This window comes from Pleurodeles waltl, chromosome 5, assembly GCF_031143425.1.
Source record: "Pleurodeles waltl isolate 20211129_DDA chromosome 5, aPleWal1.hap1.20221129, whole genome shotgun sequence".
In the NCBI taxonomy this organism is placed as follows: domain Eukaryota; kingdom Metazoa; phylum Chordata; class Amphibia; order Caudata; family Salamandridae; genus Pleurodeles; species Pleurodeles waltl.
This window is the reverse complement of record NC_090444.1, coordinates 430,914,792-430,934,937: the sequence shown is the minus strand read 5'-3', so window position 1 is coordinate 430,934,937 and position 20,146 is coordinate 430,914,792. Positions and strand designations below refer to the sequence as shown.

The following is a 20,146-nucleotide window of genomic DNA, read 5'->3' as shown; positions in this document are numbered from 1 at the left end:
GCATTTCTTTTAGAGTTTAAAAGTTTGTAAAAGTTTGAATTAGATTCTAGAACCAGTTGTAGATTCTTAAAAAGTATTCCAACTTTTAGAAGCAAAATGTCTAGCACAGATGTGAATGTGGTGGAACTCGACACCACACCTTACCTCCATCTACAGATGAGAGAGCTAAGGTCACTCTGTAAACTAAAGAAAATAGCAATGGGCCCCAAACCTACCAAAGTACAGCTCCAGGAGCTTTTGGCAGAGTTTGAAAAGGCCAACCCCTCTGAGGATGGCAACTCAGAGGATGAAGATAGTGACTTGGAGGGAAATTCCCCCCCTCCAGTCCTACTTAGGGAGAGCAGGGCTTCTCAAGCCCTGACTCCACAAATAATAGTCAGAGATGCTGGTTCCCTCACAGGAGGGACCAACAACTCTGAAATCACTGAGGATAACTCCAGTGAAGAGGACATCCAGTTAGCCAGGATGGCCAAAAGATTGGCTTTGGAAAGACAGATCCTAGCCATAGAGAGGGAAAGACAAGAGATGGGCCTAGGACCCATCAATGGTGGCAGCAACATAAATAGGGTCAGAGATTCTCCTGACATGTTGAAAATCCCCAAAGGGATTGTAACTAAATATGAAGATGGTGATGACATCACCAAATGGTTCACAGCTTTTGAGAGGGCTTGTGTAACCAGAAAAGTGAACAGATCTCACTGGGGTGCTCTCCTTTGGGAAATGTTCACAGGAAAGTGTAGGGATAGACTCCTCACACTCTCTGGACAAGATGCAGAATCTTATGACCTCATGAAGGGTACCCTGATTGAGGGCTTTGGATTCTCCACTGAGGAGTACAGGATTAGGTTCAGGGGGGCTCAAAAATCCTCGAGCCAGACCTGGGTTGACTTTGTTGACTACTCAGTGAAAACACTAGATGGTTGGATTCAAGGCAGTGGTGTAAGTAATTATGATGGGCTGTACAATTTATTTGTGAAAGAACACCTGTTAAGTAATTGTTTCAATGATAAACTGCATCAGCATCTGGTAGACCTAGGACCAATTTCTCCCCAAGAATTGGGAAAGAAGGCGGACCATTGGGTCAAGACAAGGGTGTCCAAGACTTCAACAGGGGGTGACCAAAAGAAAGGGGTCACAAAGACTCCCCAGCAGAAGGGTGATGAGACAACCAAAACTAAAAATAGTAAAGAGTCTTCTACAGGCCCCCAAAAACCTGCACAGGAGGGTGGGCCCAGAGCCTCTTCACAAAACAATGGGTACAAGGGTAAAAACTTTGATCCCAAAAAGGCCTGGTGTCATAGCTGTAAACAGCATGGACACCAAACTGGAGACAAGGCCTGTCCCAAGAAAGGTTCCACTCCAAACTCCCATCCAGGTAACACTGGTATGGCTAGTCTCCAAGTGGGATCAACAGTGTGCCCAGAGCAAATCAGGGTCCACACTGAAGCTACTCTAGTTTCTGAGGGTGGGGTGGATTTAGCCACACTAGCTGTCTGGCCGCCTAACATGCAAAAATACAGACAGCAACTCTTAATTAATGGGACTAGAATAGAGGGCCTGAGGGATACAGGTGCCAGTGTCACCATGGTGACAGAGAAACTGGTTTCCCCTGGCCAATACCTGACTGGAAAAACTTACACAGTCACCAACGCTGACAATCAGAGGAAAGTACATCCCATGGCAATGGTTACTTTAGAATGGGGAGGGGTCAATGGCCTGAAACAGGTGGTGGTCTCCTCAAATATCCCAGTGGACTGTCTGCTTGGAAATGACCTGGAGTCCTCAGCATGGGCTGAGGTAGAACTAAAAACCCATGCAGCAATGCTGGGTATCCCTGAACTGGTGTGTGTGAAAACAAGAGCACAATGCAAGGCACAGGGTGAAAAAGTAGAGCTGGAGTCTGGAAAAATGGCCCAGCCTACCAAGAGAACAGGAAAGTCAGTTGGGAAACCAACTGCAACACAGCAAAAGAAAGGGAACCTCTCTTCTCAGGAAGAAGTTCTGCCCTCTGAGGGAACTGAGCCTTTGGAGCTTGAACCTTATCAGGTTGAGCTCTTAGGCCCAGGGGGACCCTCAAGGGAGGAGCTGTGTAAGGGACAAGAAACCTGTCCCTCTCTTGAAGGCCTTAGGCAGCAAGCTGCTGAAGAGTCCAAAGGCAAGAAAAATGGAACGCATAGGGTCTATTGGGAAGAGGGACTCCTGTACACTGAGGCCAGAGACCCCAAACCTGGTGCCACTAGGAGAGTGGTAGTGCCTCAGCTGTTCAGAGAGTTCATCCTAACATTGGCCCATGACATTCCCCTTGCTGGGCATTTGGGACAAACCAAGACGTGGGAGAGGTTAGTCAACCACTTCTACTGGCCCAATATGTCCAACATGGTTAAGGAGTTTTGCCTCTCCTGCCCCACCTGTCAAGCCAGTGGTAAGACAGGTGGGCATCCAAAGGCCCCCCTCATTCCACTTCCAGTGGTGGGGGTGCCCTTTGAAAGAGTGGGTGTGGACATAGTTGGTCCACTAGAACCTCCCACAGCCTCAGGAAATATGTATATCCTGGTAGTAGTGGATCATGCTACCAGGTATCCTGAAGCTATTCCCCTTAGGTCGACTACTGCCCCTGCAGTAGCCAAGGCCCTCATTGGTATCTTTACCAGAGTGGGTTTCCCTAAGGAGGTGGTGTCTGACAGAGGTACCAACTTCATGTCAGCATACCTAAAGCACATGTGGAATGAGTGTGGAGTGACTTATAAATTCACTACACCTTACCATCCACAAACTAATGGCTTAGTTGAGAGATTCAACAAGACATTAAAGGGCATGATCATGGGGCTCCCAGAAAAACCCAAAAGGAGATGGGATGTCCTCCTGCCATGTCTGCTTTTCGCTTACAGGGAGGTACCACAGAAGGGAGTAGGGTTCTCACCCTTTGAACTTCTGTTTGGTCATCCTGTAAGGGGACCACTTGCCCTTGTTAAAGAAGGCTGGGAGAGACCTCTCCATGAGCCTTAACAGGACATAGTGGACTATGTACTTGGCCTTCGCTCTAGAATGGCAGAGTACATGGAAAAGGCAACCAAAAACCTTGAGGCCAGCCAACAGCTCCAGAAGTTTTGGTATGACCAAAAGGCTGCACTGGTTGAGTTCCAACCAGGGCAGAAAGTCTGGGTTCTGGAGCCTGTGGCTCCCAGGGCACTCCAGGACAAATGGAGTGGCCCTTACCCAGTACTAGAAAGGAAGAGTCAGGTCACCTACCTGGTGGACCTGGGCACAAGCAGGAGCCCCAAGAGGGTGATCCATGTAAACCGCCTTAAGCTCTTCCACGACAGGGCTGATGTCAATCTGTTGATGGTAACAGATGAGGATCAGGAGGCAGAGAGTGAACCTCTCCCTGATCTTCTGTCATCAGACCCAAAAGATGGCACAGTAGATGGAGTGATCTACTCAGACACCCTCTCTGGCCAACAGCAAGCTGATTGTAGGAGAGTCCTACAACAGTTTCCTGAACTCTTCTCCTTAACCCCTGGTCAGACACACCTGTGTACCCATGATGTGGACACAGGGGACAGCATGCCTGTCAAGAACAAAATCTTTAGACAATCTGACCATGTTAAGGAAAGCATCAAGGTGGAAGTCCACAAGATGCTGGAATTGGGAGTAATTGAGCGCTCTGACAGCCCCTGGGCTAGCCCAGTGGTCTTAGTCCCCAAACCTCACTCCAAAGATGGAAAGAAAGAGATGAGGTTTTGTGTGGACTACAGAGGGCTCAATTCTGTCACCAAGACAGATGCCCATCCAATTCCAAGAGCTGATGAGCTCATAGACAAATTAGGTGCTGCCAAATTCTTAAGTACCTTTGACTTAACAGCAGGGTACTGGCAAATAAAAATGGCACCTGGAGCAAAAGAGAAAACAGCATTCTCCACACCTGATGGGCATTATCAGTTTACTGTTATGCCCTTTGGTTTAAAGAATGCCCCTGCCACCTTCCAAAGGTTGGTGAATCAAGTCCTTGCTGGCTTGGAGTCCTTTAGCACAGCTTATCTCGATGATATTGCTGTCTTTAGCTCCACCTGGCAGGATCACCTGGTCCACCTGAGGAAGGTTTTGAAGGCTCTGCAATCTGCAGGCCTCTCTATCAAGGCATCCAAATGCCAGATAGGGCAGGGAACTGTGGTTTACTTGGGCCACCTTGTAGGTGGAGGCCAAGTTCAGCCACTCCAACCCAAGATCCAGACTATTCTGGACTGGGTAGCTCCAAAAACCCAGACTCAAGTCAGGGCATTCCTTGGCTTGACCGGGTATTACAGGAGGTTTGTGAAGGGATATGGATCCATTGTGACAGCCCTCACTGAACTCACCTCCAAGAAAATGCCCAAGAAAGTGAACTGGACTGTAGAATGCCAACAGGCCTTTGACACCCTGAAACAGGCAATGTGCTCAGCACCAGTTCTAAAAGCTCCAGATTATTCTAAGCAGTTCATTGTGCAGACTGATGCCTCTGAACATGGGATAGGGGCAGTTTTGTCCCAAACAAATGAAGATGGCCTTGACCAGCCTGTTGCTTTCATTAGCAGGAGGTTACTCCCCAGGGAGCAGCGTTGGAGTGCCATTGAGAGGGAGGCCTTTGCTGTGGTTTGGTCCCTGAAGAAGCTGAGACCATACCTCTTTGGGACTCACTTCCTAGTTCAAACTGACCACAGACCTCTCAAATGGCTGATGCAAATGAAAGGTGAAAATCATAAACTGTTGAGGTGGTCCATCTCCCTACAGGGAATGGACTTTATAGTGGAACACAGACCTGGGACTGCCCATGCCAATGCAGATGGCCTTTCCAGGTTCTTCCACTTAGAAAATGAAGACTCTCTTGGGAAAGGTTAGTCTCATCCTCTTTCGTTTGGGGGGGGGTTGTGTAAGGAAATGCCTCCTTGGCATGGTTGCCCCCTGACTTTTTGCCTTTGCTGATGCTATGTTTACAATTGAAAGTGTGCTGAGGCCTGCTAACCAGGCCCCAGCACCAGTGTTCTTTCCCTAACCTGTACTTTTGTATCCACAATTGGCAGACCCTGGCATCCAGATAAGTCCCTTGTAACTGGTACTTCTAGTACCAAGGGCCCTGGTGCCAAGGAAGGTCTCTAAGGGCTGCAGCATGTCTTATGCCACCCTGGAGACCTCTCACTCAGCACAGACACACTGCTTGCCAGCTTGTGTGTGCTAGTGAGGACAAAACGAGTAAGTCGACATGGCACTCCCCTCAGGGTGCCATGCCAGCCTCTCACTGCCTATGCAGTATAGGTAAGCCACCCCTCTAGCAGGCCTTACAGCCCTAAGGCAGGGTGCACTATACCATAGGTGAGGGTACCAGTGCATGAGCATGGTACCCCTACAGTGTCTAAACAAAACCTTAGACATTGTAAGTGCAGGGTAGCCATAAGAGTATATGGTCTGGGAGTCTGTCAAACACGAACTCCACAGCACCATAATGGCTACTCTGAAAACTGGGAAGTTTGGTATCAAACTTCTCAGCACAATAAATGCACACTGATGCCAGTGTACATTTTATTGTAAAATACACCCCAGAGGGCACCTTAGAGGTGCCCCCTGAAACTTAACCGACTATCTGTGTAGGCTGACTAGTTTTAGCAGCCTGCCACAAACCGAGACATGTTGCTGGCCCCATGGGGAGAGTGCCTTTGTCACTCTGAGGCCAGTAACAAAGCCTGCACTGGGTGGAGATGCTAACACCTCCCCCAGGCAGGAATTGTCACACCTGGCGGTGAGCCTCAAAGGCTCACCTCCTTTGTGCCAACCCAGCAGGACACTCCAGCTAGTGGAGTTGCCCGCCCCCTCCGGCCAGGCCCCACTTTTGGCGGCAAGGCCGGAGAAAATAATGAGAAAAACAAGGAGGAGTCACTGGCCAGTCAGGACAGCCCCTAAGGTGTCCTGAGCTGAGGTGACTCTAACTTTTAGAAATCCTCCATCTTGCAGATGGAGGATTCCCCCAATAGGGTTAGGATTGTGACCCCCTCCCCTTGGGAGGAGGCACAAAGAGGGTGTACCCACCCTCAGGGCTAGTAGCCATTGGCTACTAACCCCCCAGACCTAAACACGCCCTTAAATTTAGTATTTAAGGGCTACCCTGAACCCTAGAAAATTAGATTCCTGCAACTACAAGAAGAAGGACTGCCTAGCTGAAAACCCCTGCAGAGGAAGACCAGAAGACGACAACTGCCTTGGCTCCAGAAACTCACCGGCCTGTCTCCTGCCTTCCAAAGATCCTGCTCCAGCGACGCCTTCCAAAGGGACCAGCGACCTCGACATCCTCTGAGGACTGCCCCGGCTTCGAAAAGACAAGAAACTCCCGAGGACAGCGGACCTGCTCCAAGAAAAGCTGCAACTTTGTTTCCAGCAGCTTTAAAGAACCCTGCAAGCTCCCCGCAAGAAGCGTGAGACTTGCAACACTGCACCCGGCGACCCCGACTCGGCTGGTGGAGACCCGACACCTCAGGAGGGACCCCAGGACTACTCTGATACTGTGAGTACCAAAACCTGTCCCCCCTGAGCCCCCACAGCGCCGCCTGCAGAGGGAATCCCGAGGCTTCCCCTGACCGCGACTCTTTGAACCTAAAGTCCCGACGCCTGGGAGAGACCCTGCACCCGCAGCCCCCAGGACCTGAAGGACCGGACTTTCACTGGAGAAGTGACCCCCAGGAGTCCCTCTCCCTTGCCTAAGTGGAGGTTTCCCCGAGGAATCCCCCCCTTGCCTGCCTGCAGCGCTGAAGAGATCCCGAGATCTCTCATAGACTAACATTGCGAACCCGACACCTGTTTCTACACTGCACCCGGCCGCCCCCGCGCTGCTGAGGGTGAAATTTCTGTGTGGACTTGTGTCCCCCCCGGTGCCCTACAAAACCCCCCTGGTCTGCCCTCCGAAGACGCGGGTACTTACCTGCAAGCAGACCGGAACCGGGGCACCCCCTTCTCTCCATTCTAGCCTATGTGTTTTGGGCACCACTTTGAACTCTGCACCTGACCGGCCCTGAGCTGCTGGTGTGGTGACTTTGGGGTTGCTCTGAACCCCCAACGGTGGGCTACCTTGGACCAAGAACTAAGCCCTGTGAGTGTCTCACTTACCTGGTTAACCTAACAAATACTTACCTCCCCTAGGAACTGTGAAAATTGCACTAAGTGTCCACTTTTAAAACAGCTATTTGTGAATAACTTGAAAAGTATACATGCAATTTTGATAATTTGAAGTTCCTAAAGTACTTACCTGCAATACCTTTCGAATGAGATATTACATGTAGAATTTGAACCTGTGGTTCTTAAAATAAACTAAGAAAAGATATTTTTCTATATAAAAACCTATTGGCTGGATTTGTCTCTGAGTGTGTGTACCTCATTTATTGTCTATGTGTATGTACAACAAATGCTTAACACTACTCCTTGGATAAGCCTACTGCTCGACCACACTACCACAAAATAGAGCATTAGTATTATCTATTTTTACCACTATTTTACCTCTAAGGGGAACCCTTGGACTCTGTGCATGCTATTCCTTACTTTGAAATAGCACATACAGAGCCAACTTCCTACACCAGGTAAGTAAGACACTTACAGGGCTTAGTTCTTGGTCCAAGGTAGCCCACCGTTGGGGGTCCAGAGCAACCCCAAAGTCACCACACCAGCAGCTCAGGGCCGGTCAGGTGCAGAGTTCAAAGTGGTGCCCAAAACACATAGGCTAGAATGGAGAGAAGGGGGTGCCCCGGTTCCGGTCTGCTTGCAGGTAAGTACCCGCGTCTTCGGAGGGCAGACCAGGGGGGTTTTGTAGGGCACCGGGGGGGACACAAGTCCACACAGAAATTTCACCCTCAGCAGCGCGGGGGCGGCCGGGTGCAGTGTAGAAACAAGCGTCGGGTTTGTAATGGAAGTCAATGGGAGATCTAGGGATCTCTTCAGCGCTGCAGGCAGGCAAGGGGGGGGTTCCTCGGGGAAACCTCCACTTGGTCAAGGGAGAGGGACTCCTGGGGGTCACTCCTCCAGTGAAAGTCCGGTCCTTCAGGTCCTGGGGGCTGCGGGTGCAGGGTCTCTCCCAGGTGTCGGGACTTAGGATTCAAAGAGTCGCGGTCAGGGGAAGCCTCGGGATTCCCTCTGCAGGCGGCACTGTGGGGGCTCAGGGGGGACAGGTTTTGGTACTCACAGTATCAGAGTAGTCCTGGGGTCCCTCCTGAGGTGTTGGATCGCCACCAGCCGAGTCGGGGTCGCCGGGTGCAGTGTTGCAAGTCTCACGCTTCTTGCGGGGAGCTTGCAGGGTTCTTTAAAGCTGCTGGAAACAAAGTTGCAGCTTTTCTTGGAGCAGGTCCGCTGTCCTCGGGAGTTTCTTGTCTTTTCGAAGCAGGGGCAGTCCTCAGAGGATGTCGAGGTCGCTGGTCCCTTTGGAAGGCGTCGCTGGAGCAGGATCTTTGGAAGGCAGGAGACAGGCCGGTGAGTTTCTGGAGCCAAGGCAGTTGTCGTCTTCTGGTCTTCCTCTGCAGGGGTTTCAGCTAGGCAGTCCTTCTTCTTGTAGTTGCAGGAATCTGATTTTCTAGGGTTCAGGGTAGCCCTTAAATACTAAATTTAAGGGCGTGTTTAGGTCTGGGGGGTTAGTAGCCAATGGCTACTAGCCCTGAGGGTGGGTACACCCTCTTTGTGCCTCCTCCCAAGGGGAGGGGGTCACAATCCTAACCCTATTGGGGGAATCCTCCATCTGCAAGATGGAGGATTTCTAAAAGTTAGAGTCACTTCAGCTCAGGACACCTTAGGGGCTGTCCTGACTGGCCAGTGACTCCTCCTGGTTGCTTTCTTTGTTCCCTCCAGCCTTGCCGCCAAAAGTGGGGGCCGTGGCCGGAGGGGGCGGGCAACTCCACTAAGCTGGAGTGCCCTGCTGGGCTGTGACAAAGGGGTGAGCCTTTGAGGCTCACCGCCAGGTGTTACAGCTCCTGCCTGGGGGAGGTGTTAGCATCTCCACCCAGTGCAGGCTTTGTTACTGGCCTCAGAGTGACAAAGGCACTCTCCCCATGGGGCCAGCAACATGTCTCTAGTGTGGCAGGCTGCTGGAACCAGTCAGCCTACACAGCTAGTTGGTTAAGTTTCAGGGGGCACCTCTAAGGTGCCCTCTGTGGTGTATTTTACACTAAAATGTACACTGGCATCAGTGTGCATTTATTGTGCTGAGAAGTTTGATACCAAACTTCCCAGTTTTCAGTGTAGCCATTATGGTGCTGTGGAGTTCGTGTAAAACAGACTCCCAGACCATATACTCTTATGGCTACCCTGCACTTACAATGTCTAAGGTTTTGTTTAGACACTGTAGGGGCACAGTGCTCATGCACTGGTACCCTCACCTATGGTATAGTGCACCCTGCCTTAGGGCTGTAAGGCCTGCTAGAGGGGTGTCTTACCTATACTGCATAGGCAGTGAGAGGCTGGCATGGCACCCTGAGGGGAGTGCCATGTCGACTTACTCATTTTGTTCTCACTAGCACACACAGGCTTGTAAGCAGTGTGTCTGTGCTGAGTGAGGGGTCTCTAGGGTGGCATAAGACATGCTGCAGCCCTTAGAGACCTTCCTTGGCATCAGGGCCCTTGGTACTAGAAGTACCAGTTACAAGGGACTTATCTGAATGCCAGGGTGTGCCAATTGTGGATACAATGGTACATTTTAGGTGAAGGAACACTGGTGCTGGGGCCTGGTTAGCAGGGTCCCAGCACACTTCTCAGTCAAGTCAGCATCAGTATCAGGCAAAAAGTGGGGGGGTAACTGCAACAGGGAGCCATTTCTTTACACCAAACTTCTCAGTTTTCAGTGTAGCCATTATGGTGCTGTGGAGTTCGTGTAAAACAGACTCCCAGACCATATACTCTTATGGCTACCCTGCACTTACAATGTCTAAGGTTTTGTTTAGACACTGTAGGGGCACAGTGCTCATGCACTGGTACCCTCACCTATGGTATAGTGCACCCTGCCTTAGGGCTGTAAGGCCTGCTAGAGGGGTGTCTTACCTATACTGCATAGGCAGTGAGAGGCTGGCATGGCACCCTGAGGGGAGTGCCATGTCGACTTACTCATTTTGTTCTCACTAGCACACACAAGCTGGTAAGCAGTGTGTCTGTGCTGAGTGAGGGGTCTCTAGGGTGGCATAAGACATGCTGCAGCCCTTAGAGACCTTCCTTGGCATCAGGGCCCTTGGTACTAGTAGTACCAGTTACAAGGGACTTATCTGAAGGCCAGGGTGCGCCAATTGTGGATACAATGGTACATTTTAGGTGAAGGAACACTGGTGCTGGGGCCTGGTTAGCAGGGTCCCAGCACACTTCTCAGTCAAGTCAGCATCAGTATCAGGCAAAAAGTGGGGGGTAACTGCAACAGGGAGCCATTTCTTTACACATGGGGAGAGTGCCTTTGTCACTCTGTGGCTAGTAACAAAGCCCGCACTGGGTGGAGATGCTATCACCTCCCCCAGGCAGGAGCTGTAACACCTGGCGGTGAGCCTCAAAGGCTCACCCCCTTTGTTCCAGCACCACAGGGCACTCCAGCTAGTGGAGTTGCCCGCCCCCTCCGGCCACGGCCCCACTTTTGGCGGCAAGGCTGGAGGAAATAATGAGAATAACAAGGAGTCGTCACTGGCCAGTCAGGACAGCCCCTAAGGTGTCCTGAGCTGAGGTGACTCTAACTTTTAGAAATTTTCCATCTTGCAGATGGAGGATTCCCCCAATAGGGATAGGAATGTGACCCCTTCCCCTTGGGAGGAGGCACAAAGAGGGTGTACCCACCCTCAGGGCTAGTAGCCATTGGCTACTAACCCCCCAGACCTAAACATGCCCTTAAATTTAGTATTTAAGGGCTCCCCTGAACCTAGGAACTCCGATTCCTGCAACCTAAGAAGAAGAGGACTGCTGAGCTGAAAAACCCTGCAGAGAAGACTGAGACACCAACTGCCTTGGCCCCAGCAAGACCGGCCTGTCTCCCCCCCTTCGGAAGAAAACTGCTCCAGCGACGCTTTCCCCAGGACCAGCGACCTCTGAATCCTCAGAGGACTGCCCTGCTCTAAAAGGACCAAGAAACTCCAGAGAACAGCGGCCCTGTTCACCCAAGACTGCAACTTTGTTTCCAAAGGAGCAACTTAAAGGCAACAGCGTTTCCCGCTAGAAGCGTGAGACTTGCAACCCTGCACCCGGCGACCCCGACTCGACTGGTGGAGAAACAACACTTCAGGCAGGACCCTCCGGCGACTCCGAGACTGTGAGTAACCAAAGTTGTCCCCCCTGAGCCCCCACAGCGACGCCTGCAGAGGGAATCCTGAGGCTCCCCCTGACCGCGACTGCCTGACTCCCAGATCCCGACGCCTGGAAAAGACCCTGCACCCTCAGCCCCCAGGACTTGAAGGATCGGAACTCCAGTGCAGGATTGACCCCCAGGAAGGCCCTCTCCCTTGCCCAGGTGGTGGCTACGCCGAGGAGCCCCCCCCCCCCCCCCCCCCCCCCCTTGCCTGCCTGCATCGCTGAAGAGACCCCTTGGTCTCCCATTGATTTACATTGGAAACCCGACGTGTGTTTGCACACTGCACCCGGCCGCCCCCGTGCTGCTGAGTGTGTACTTTCTGTGCTAACTTGTGTCCCCCCCGGTGCCCTACAAAACCCCCCTGGTCTGCCCTCCGAAGACGCGGGTACTTACCTGCTGGCAGACTGGAACCGGGGCACCCCCTTCTCCATTGAAGCCTATGCGATTTGGGCACCACTTTGAACTCTGCACCTGACCGGCCTTGGGCTGCTGGTGTGGTAACTTTGGGGTTGCTCTGAACCCCCAACGGTGGGCTACCTTGGACCCAAACTTGAACCCTGTAGGTGGTTTACTTACCTGCAAGAACTAACAATTACTTGCCTCCCCTAGGAACTGTGAAAATTGCACTGTCTAGTTTTAAAATAGCTATATGTGTTTTACTTGAAAAGTATATATGCTATTGTGATTTATTCAAAGTTCCTAAAGTACTTCCCTGCAATACCTTTCATGCAAAGTATTACATGTAGAATTTGAACCTGTGGTTCTTAAAATAAACTAAGAAAATATATTTTTCTATACAAAAACCTATTGGCCTGGAATTGTCTCTGAGTGTGTGTTCCCCATTTATTGCCTGTGTGTATGTACAACAAATGCTTAACACTACTCCTTTGATAAGCCTACTGCTCGACCACACTACCACAAAATAGAGCATTAGTATTATCTCTTTTTGCCACTATCTTACCTCTAAGGGGAACCCTTGGACTCTGTGCATACTATTCCTTACTTTGAAATAGTGCATACAGAGCCAACTTCCTACACACACATGCACTGATATTTAATAATGGGAAAGAAGTCAAACTTGTTTTGAATATAAACAACCTCCTATAGCGAACAAAGTTCATAATTTAGGAGTATAAACAGACTTTTGTGACCTTTTGCATTGACTGCCTTACCCACAGGTTAGCTTGCCTTTAAGCTGAGACAGGCTCTCATAACGCCTTCCCATGGACTTGTCACTAGAACATGCATTTTCCCTCTTAAACCGCATATACAATTACGAGTAAGTTCTCAGCTTATGTTTTGCAGCATGCATTCTTTTTCATACCTTGAGGTCTTCAGCACCTTACGTTTTAACTTTACCCAGACAATGATTGGCTTCAGCAGCCCATCTGTCAGCAACCCAACTGCATCATTTCTTTCTGGAACTGTGGCTTTTCAATTCAGACCACACTTTTCCAGAGTTAAGTGATCATTGCATCTTTAAATATTTACCTGTTTGAATGACCTATCCACTACATGGAATGAACAAATGCAACTCTGTGTGCTTTTCTTCAAGTCTCTACAGAGTGAAAGTGAATGAGGTGCTACCTTTACAAGGGAGAACAGCAACGTTTTTTGCAAGATGAAAATTCTAAATAACCCAGTGCTGTGTAATCAGTTGGTGTGTTGTTGGCACATAGACTGAAAGAACTCCTTGTCAGGCTATTCAGTCATCCTGGTGTTCGAATCCCCATTTGTGAATAATACAGTAACATGGTAGTCCGTTCTTTACATGAATGTCTTCACTAAACCGGTCTCATTCCCTTCACTGTTTGCTTACCCATATTAGGATTTAGCTAGATTTTCACTGACCTAAAGTCTTTCTAGATAATCTGAGGGAGAAATTCTGGTAAATTGCTAACACATTTTTACTTTTCAGAAGCAATACAACAATCTCCTCTCAGGTTTTAGTTGATGGTGGAAATGTGTTTCTGGTCAGGGTTGCCGATTTTTTACTTGCACTTCTGTTACAGGACTACCCACTCACTTCAGTGTTCTGGTAGTAGTTTCTCTTATTTCCCCTCAACCGCGATCTCCTGCATTAATCATTTCTGGAACATGTACGAGGTTGGTGCGTGTGCTTGCGACTCGGAGTTGTCTCGTTCAGTTTGACCTCCTGTGTTTCACCCAAAAATGTTGTTTGTGAGGGTGGGTGATGTCCATCTGTTATATCTAACAGGTATGTACCTGGTCTTGGTCCTCTTCCATAAAAATCTGTGGCTTTTTAGCCTATTCCATTTGGCCTTAGAGTTGATTTACCGCTGCTTGAGTAAAACGTACACATCCTCCATTTCCTGAGATTTGGCCATCGCCTCTCATCAGGAGCATTCAAGTGGAGGTGCATACACTTTGCTCCTGAGCTAGCCCTATCTGACCTCACTTTTGACACCGGGCAGGAAGTCTCCGAATGTGGCAAGCTACAGCAGGAAGGTGCTTATCCACGATTGGATGAGCTCCTAGACTTTAAATAAAGCAGATCCTCCCTTTTGGTTTTGAGGAGTATATGTTTGGCTCATGAGCTGGTACTTGGTTCATCCCAAATCAGCCAGGCACTTGGAGTAATGAGGAGGGTGTCTCTTGAACCTCTTGTCTGTACAGTACTTGTACTCACCTTGTCTCAAGCACAGAGGGGCTTCATCCATGGAATGTGGGAGAGGTTTTTTCCTGAACTGTTAGAACCATCCATATTTCGGGGTAATACTGCCTGTTGAAGTCTTAGCCTTCTTTCTTTACAGCGGGCCAGTGGCTACTGCTGCCACGTTGGCTTGCTGTGGGTGCCCCTGCTTCCAAAGATTAGGTCCATGTAGCATAGGCTCCATTGCAGTGCTGTTTTTCTAGGATCCAATTACTAGAAACTGAACAAAAAACGGAACTACATGTTGCAGAGCTCAAGAACTGTCTCCCTCGACAGTACACAGATGACTAGACATCAGGTCATAAAGGATGGCCAAGAGTTTTCTTGTGGTAGGCTCTTGTTTGAATGATGGGTTTTTGAGATCGGATATTTATGATTTTTATATGTCCATTTGAATCAAGGGCTTAAGCTGTAATAAGGCGTACGCCTTTAATTTGTGGGCATCGTTGGACACCATGATATTTGATCAAAGGATCATTGGTGAATCTGTCCCTTGTCCAGCAACCTCCATAAGTTTCTGAAATGTGAGACTGCTTCAAGAAAGGCCAGAGTTAACCAAAAGCACGTTCCTTTGGATAGGAGTGGCCATCGAGCTTAATGTTAGTGGAATTCTAGAACCTATTGGCAAGTAAGTACAAATATTTGCTGTTTCATAACTTGTGCCAAGAAGCTGCGAATGCCTTCTAGTTTATTATTATTTAGAATTAACTATTTTCTCACCTACTAATAAGTTATTTTCTGTTGTGCCGCACTGATCCAGAGTCTCTAAACCCCTTCTCCTCTTCGAGTACATGTTGGCTGCTTTCCCTCACTACTCCTTGGCTATCTAATTTTGAGTGTAACAGTATTGTGACCCTATGACACAAGTGGTAAAGGACTGTACCCATGCGACATACTTTAGAATAACATGTGACTGCCCTGGGACCTTAAAGGACTTCCTCCTTGGCTTACTAGAACTCCTAGGAAAACTTTGAAATAGGAATAATACGAAGCATGCTTTGTAATATATCACAGTAACTGAGCTTTTTGTAACGTTCACATGTGTTTCCTTTATATTTATTTTTAAGGAATCCATCCTACTATTATCTCTGAATCCTTCCAGAAGGCTGTTGACAAAGGAATTGAAGTCTTGACGAACATGTCTCAACCAGTTCTGTTGAGTGACCGAGAAACCTTGCTAAACAGCGCAACTACTTCTTTGAACTCAAAGGTAGTGTATTTCTTTATTTTTTAAATGTATGTTTTCCAATCTTTTTTTGTACTTTTATTTGTCATGTAAGATCTCTACCCACGTGGTTACTTCAAATGGGAATTGTTCTATGAAAAAAAAACATTAAAATTAAGATGGTGAGCCCCACATGTCTGTGCCCATTTTGTGTGAATGTGATCCACTTTTTATCCCTTGCATTCTACATTCTCTTTCTTTAGTTATAAGTTGGAACCTTAATTAGTTTGAGTTCCAATGAGAAGTATTCATGTCAAGCATGCTTTCAAACCTTGGATTATGAACGTTGGTGAGAGGGTGAATGTTATCATTTTCTCAGTCACTCTTAAAGGTTCTGTAGTGTTTCAGTCCACTACAGCCTTTCACCCCCGATTCGCTTACGCTGAAGGATTTAAAACATACACTCTATTGGAGTGCTCTTTGATGAATCCTCATTGCTTGTTCTGTAGGACAGAAACCCATGTGCAAGTAATGACTCGCAGCAGTCAGCGCTTTAAGGTTCCAGATTAGAGTGCACTAATCAAGCTGATTAAAATAATTTGGCTTGTCTCCAGACTTTGGGACTCTTTGGATCTGTGAGTCACTAGTCAGTTGAGTTCCTCCCTCTCTAACCGCTTCGTGTTTATCACCTTGTGGAAGCGCACTTTAGTTTTCCCTAGCCTACTGAAAGGAGTAAATATACCTGTGCCATAGAGAGGGTGTGACCGGTATACTCAGTCTTGCACCAGTCCTGAATCTGTATGATTTAATCCCCATTTGTTCAAATGAAGTTTAAGTTAGTAACGCTGTCTCAAATCTTTACTCTCGCCTGTTGGGGGTGTGGGTCAGGGAACCGAGCCAGATAGGGTAAGGCAAGCACGTGGCTTTGTGCCATAAATGAGCAAGATATATATTTATGTACCTTTGGTTAGCGGCATGAGTCTGGGAAAGGCGAAGACTATCAGCAGATAGCCTTTTCAGTAGAAGTTATTTTCCCTTGAGTTCAGCTCACATGTTTATGAAGGCCTCATTGATGGTATCCCATCCTAAGCTGTAATGGAATAAGTCACTAAAGAGCCTACACGTTCTATGTAAAATAGTAGAGTAGGTATCATTCAATCTTATCTTCTCATCTTCTGTAGTATTCCTTCAGAAAAATGCATGATGTACACTTTACTCACCTTTTAGAATTTTTATTTTCTTAACAACTTGATTAGCATCTGTGATTTATCAGCATTATACACATTTAGAATAACGGCAGCTAAAGTAGAGATCTGTTTTTAATTAGTTCAAACTCAACTATTCCAAACCCAAAATAGCATGTATTGCTTTAGGATACACTTCTATATGGTCTGGCTGCAAGTAATTCAATAAAAGATCACCTGTAGTAACACATGAAGCATGTCTTTCCTACACTTTTCTAACATAGAGGTACAGTTCCACAGTTTTACTATACTTAGACATACAAATGATGCTTCCTTTTCTTCCTCTTTTGGTACTTCTAGGTGGTTTCTCAATACTCTAGTCTGCTTTCTCCAATGAGTGTGGATGCAGTGATGAAAGTGATTGACCCAGCCACAGCTACTGGTGTGGATCTTAGAGATATAAAAATTGTCAAGAAGCTTGGGTAAGTAGCTTTTTTTGTCTTTTAATGCATGCCAGGTTGAAGGAAGTGGTTGATGAACGTGTTGTACTGGAAAATAAAGTAGTTTGTAGGATGAGTGTCACGTTCCTCTTTTTCACTCTTATCCAGTGGAACAATTGATGATTGCGAACTGGTTGAAGGTTTGGTGTTGACTCAGAAGTTGGCCAGTACTGGAGTATCTCGTGTGGAGAAGGCAAAAATTGGTCTCATTCAGTTCTGCTTGTCTGCCCCAAAGACTGATGTAAGTATATTATTCGTCATTTCATACAGATGTTAAAATTAAAGCAAATACTTTATGAAGCAAAAGGTTTAAATAAATTGGATTACTAGGAACATAAGTGAATTCAAATGGGATATCCTCATGCAGGCATGAATTAAAGATAAGCGCATGCTACCTTCCTTTGAGATGTTTACTTTTTTTTTTTTAAATAAAAGCACATTTTCCATTAACTAGTGAACCAATGCTAACCTTTGGTATCTTTAATGTTGATCACCATTTTGTAGATGAAAACGATAAACTCTGCAGATGTATAGGGTTCCCAAGGCCACTTTCAGTCATGTGCAAGTGTCACAGAATGCCAAAGACAATTTTCAGGATTTCCAGCTTGTAGTTCCATATTTCGACTCTTGCCGGGTACCAAAAGGGCCTGGCTAAAAACCTGTTCCTGATTCTGACATTTCAGCCTTGCAAATATGATGTGCTCCCATAATAGTATTGAATAATGGGTACCTTGATGAACTTCAGAAGGTTATGCTGCTTGTAATACGAATTTGTGGTGTCTGCCTACTCCCATGCTGCGTTGTCTTGGTACTGCTCAGACCTGTCACCTCTTGTTTTCATTGTGTTATATGAACTGTTATACTCTTCTCTGGAATATGGTACAGTAGGATAGTTTGGGATTTTTAAAGATATCTCTTAGATTTCTCCAGATTTTTTTCACTGTCCTTTGTTTTAGTTCTCTTTTTAGAGGCACTTACGTATCATTGAATGGCTGCTAAATGGACAACTGTTTCATCATTCTGTTGGTGGAATGACGCAAGGTGAAAAAGACAACAAATGCAGCCACCCTCATCCCCAGTGAGGAAGACCACACTTGAACACTTTGCTCTAGAATTTAGATGCTCTTAGGGAAGCAAGAGCTTAAGGGCCATCCACTTATAGTTGGAGGCTGGAAAAATCAAAGTAGGCAGTTGGACCATTTTCTGTTGATTTTCGAAATGTCCTCCGTCTAATGACACAAAATATTTAGCGCTTGGATCTATAAAAATACCAGTGCAAGAATGATAGTTTCTGATGGATACTTCTACCTGCGTGTTCCTCGCCTTGAAATATCCCAGGTGCCAGAATTAATCTGCAAACATTTGCCATATCTCTGCAAGACAATAGGGTGTGCTGTCTCTGCACTTGAGGTGGAGTTGGGGTAACATCACAGGAGCCACCTAGCAGCCACCTCCATACCTCCAAATGAATTTGAAGGCCTTCTAGGAATGGCAGGCAAAGCTCACTCCACCCTGTCCTCAAAGGAAAAGAAGAGACTCCATGAGAAGTAAAAGAAATACTCCTATCTCCCGAAAGTCTAGGGGTAAGTTTCTACCTTGTGCTTCTCACCTGGCTCCTCCCCCTCAGAGCCTGAGTTACACCATCTCTCCCAGAGCCCATGACTATACCCGCACCTGTTCACCATGAGGTCCTGGTGCCGATTCAGCCTTCTTCCTACATGCAATGCTGAACATATTCCAGGGATTGGAAGTGCTCCCTAGTGCATCTGGTTGTCCATTTGGGATTCCACGTCTTCCCTTGGGTGTTGTACAGGTTCCTCCTGACTGAAACTGGCTTAAACCCTGAAACAGGTCCTTTGACTGAGATGCCACTTCTGAAATAGATTCCAGTCCTACTAGGACCTCTACCTCCCCAAGATGCTTTACTGCCACCTGTCAAGAGGATGAAATCCAGAAGAGAGGGTCAATGCTTCCTAGAAGAGCAGCAATATCAAGAGGTGACCAGTGTACAAGCCCGTATTGGGACACAATGGCATACTTTTTGGTTTGGATTTAGACCAAGAATCCCCCAGATGATCAAATGGATGTTGATGACACTAAGCCCCTACCCTGCTCTTACACATCAGCTCTTTTGGCCTTTCAGAATGCCAGTGGGCTGGATACATCATCAGACTCTGATCCAGCACCAGCAGAAATAGTATACTTGAGCTGGTCAAGCAGCAGGAGGGCAGAAACCTATCTGAGGGGTGGCAGCAGGGCGGGCTGCCTTGAAAACCCTAGATGACTGGTAGGAGTAATACGTGGGGGGGGATGGGGTGTGGGGCATTGAAGGGGGGGGTGTTCCTCTTAGTGTCCCCAGAGTGCATGGAGTCATACAACCAATACTGGCAACAGTATTAGGGTATGATTCCGATATGTTTGTTACCAAACATGCCCAGGTTCGGAGTTAACATTATGTAGCTGGATACAGGTAGTGTGACTTGCGTCCAGTACATGGGTAAAATGGCTTACCTACACTTACGAAGTCTAGTGCAATGGAACCGGAGTTCCTAGGGGCACCTCTGCTCAAGCAGGGGTGCCATCACACACCGGGACCTGCGCCCTGCCCTGTGGGCTAGAGGGCCTACCATAGGGGTGACTTACAGTGACCTGGTGCAGAAACCTGTGGTGAAAGGATGCATGCACCTTTTCACGCAGGCTGCAATGGCAGGCATGCAGACAAATTTTGCATGGGCTCCCATGGGTGGCACAATACATGCTGCAGCCCATGGGGGACCGCTGGTGTCCCAATGCCCTTGGTACCTAATTACCATATACTAAGGACATATAAGGGGCACCAGTATGCCAGTTGTGGAGTGTACAAAAGTCCCAGGCCACCAAATTTAGAGTGAGATACAACAATCACTGGGGTCTTCCTTAGCAGGATCTCTGTGAAAACAGTTGAAGCATTCTGATAAGCAAAAAGTGGGGGTAATTATGCCTAAAAGAGGGTACTTTCCTACAGGGGTGGCACTAGATACAACTTTGCTCAGGACATTTCCCTCCTCCACAAAGGAGCTGGGTAATTCAGGATACGATTCCTATGGTTCTGGTGAGAATTCTGATTCCAGTCCTGACCGCTCTCTGCCTGCTCAGTCTGACTTTTTGCATCCTCCCGACCAAGTGCTTCCTGCAAGCACATATGAGGGTCCTCCAGTGATACCTCCAAGGCAGTGGTCCCAATACCGGGAGATCTGACAGACTGCATTGTGATCTTAGTGATGCTGTAGCACTTGAGCTTGTAGGGAATGGAGGAAAACCTGTCTAGAT

At 47.8% G+C, this 20,146-nt stretch overlaps 1 protein-coding gene across 1 annotated transcript in view; it reads left to right on the top strand.

The window, feature by feature from the left end:
- CCT4 (chaperonin containing TCP1 subunit 4) overlaps window positions 1-20,146 on the top strand; it is a 284,229-nt gene that overhangs the window by 54,286 nt on the left and 209,797 nt on the right. The window contains exons 5-7 of the mRNA XM_069234201.1: window positions 15,056-15,198; window positions 16,698-16,819; window positions 16,946-17,078. Coding sequence (XP_069090302.1) covers window positions 15,056-15,198; window positions 16,698-16,819; window positions 16,946-17,078 — 398 coding nt within the window. The remainder of the gene's footprint in view (window positions 1-15,055; window positions 15,199-16,697; window positions 16,820-16,945; window positions 17,079-20,146) is intronic.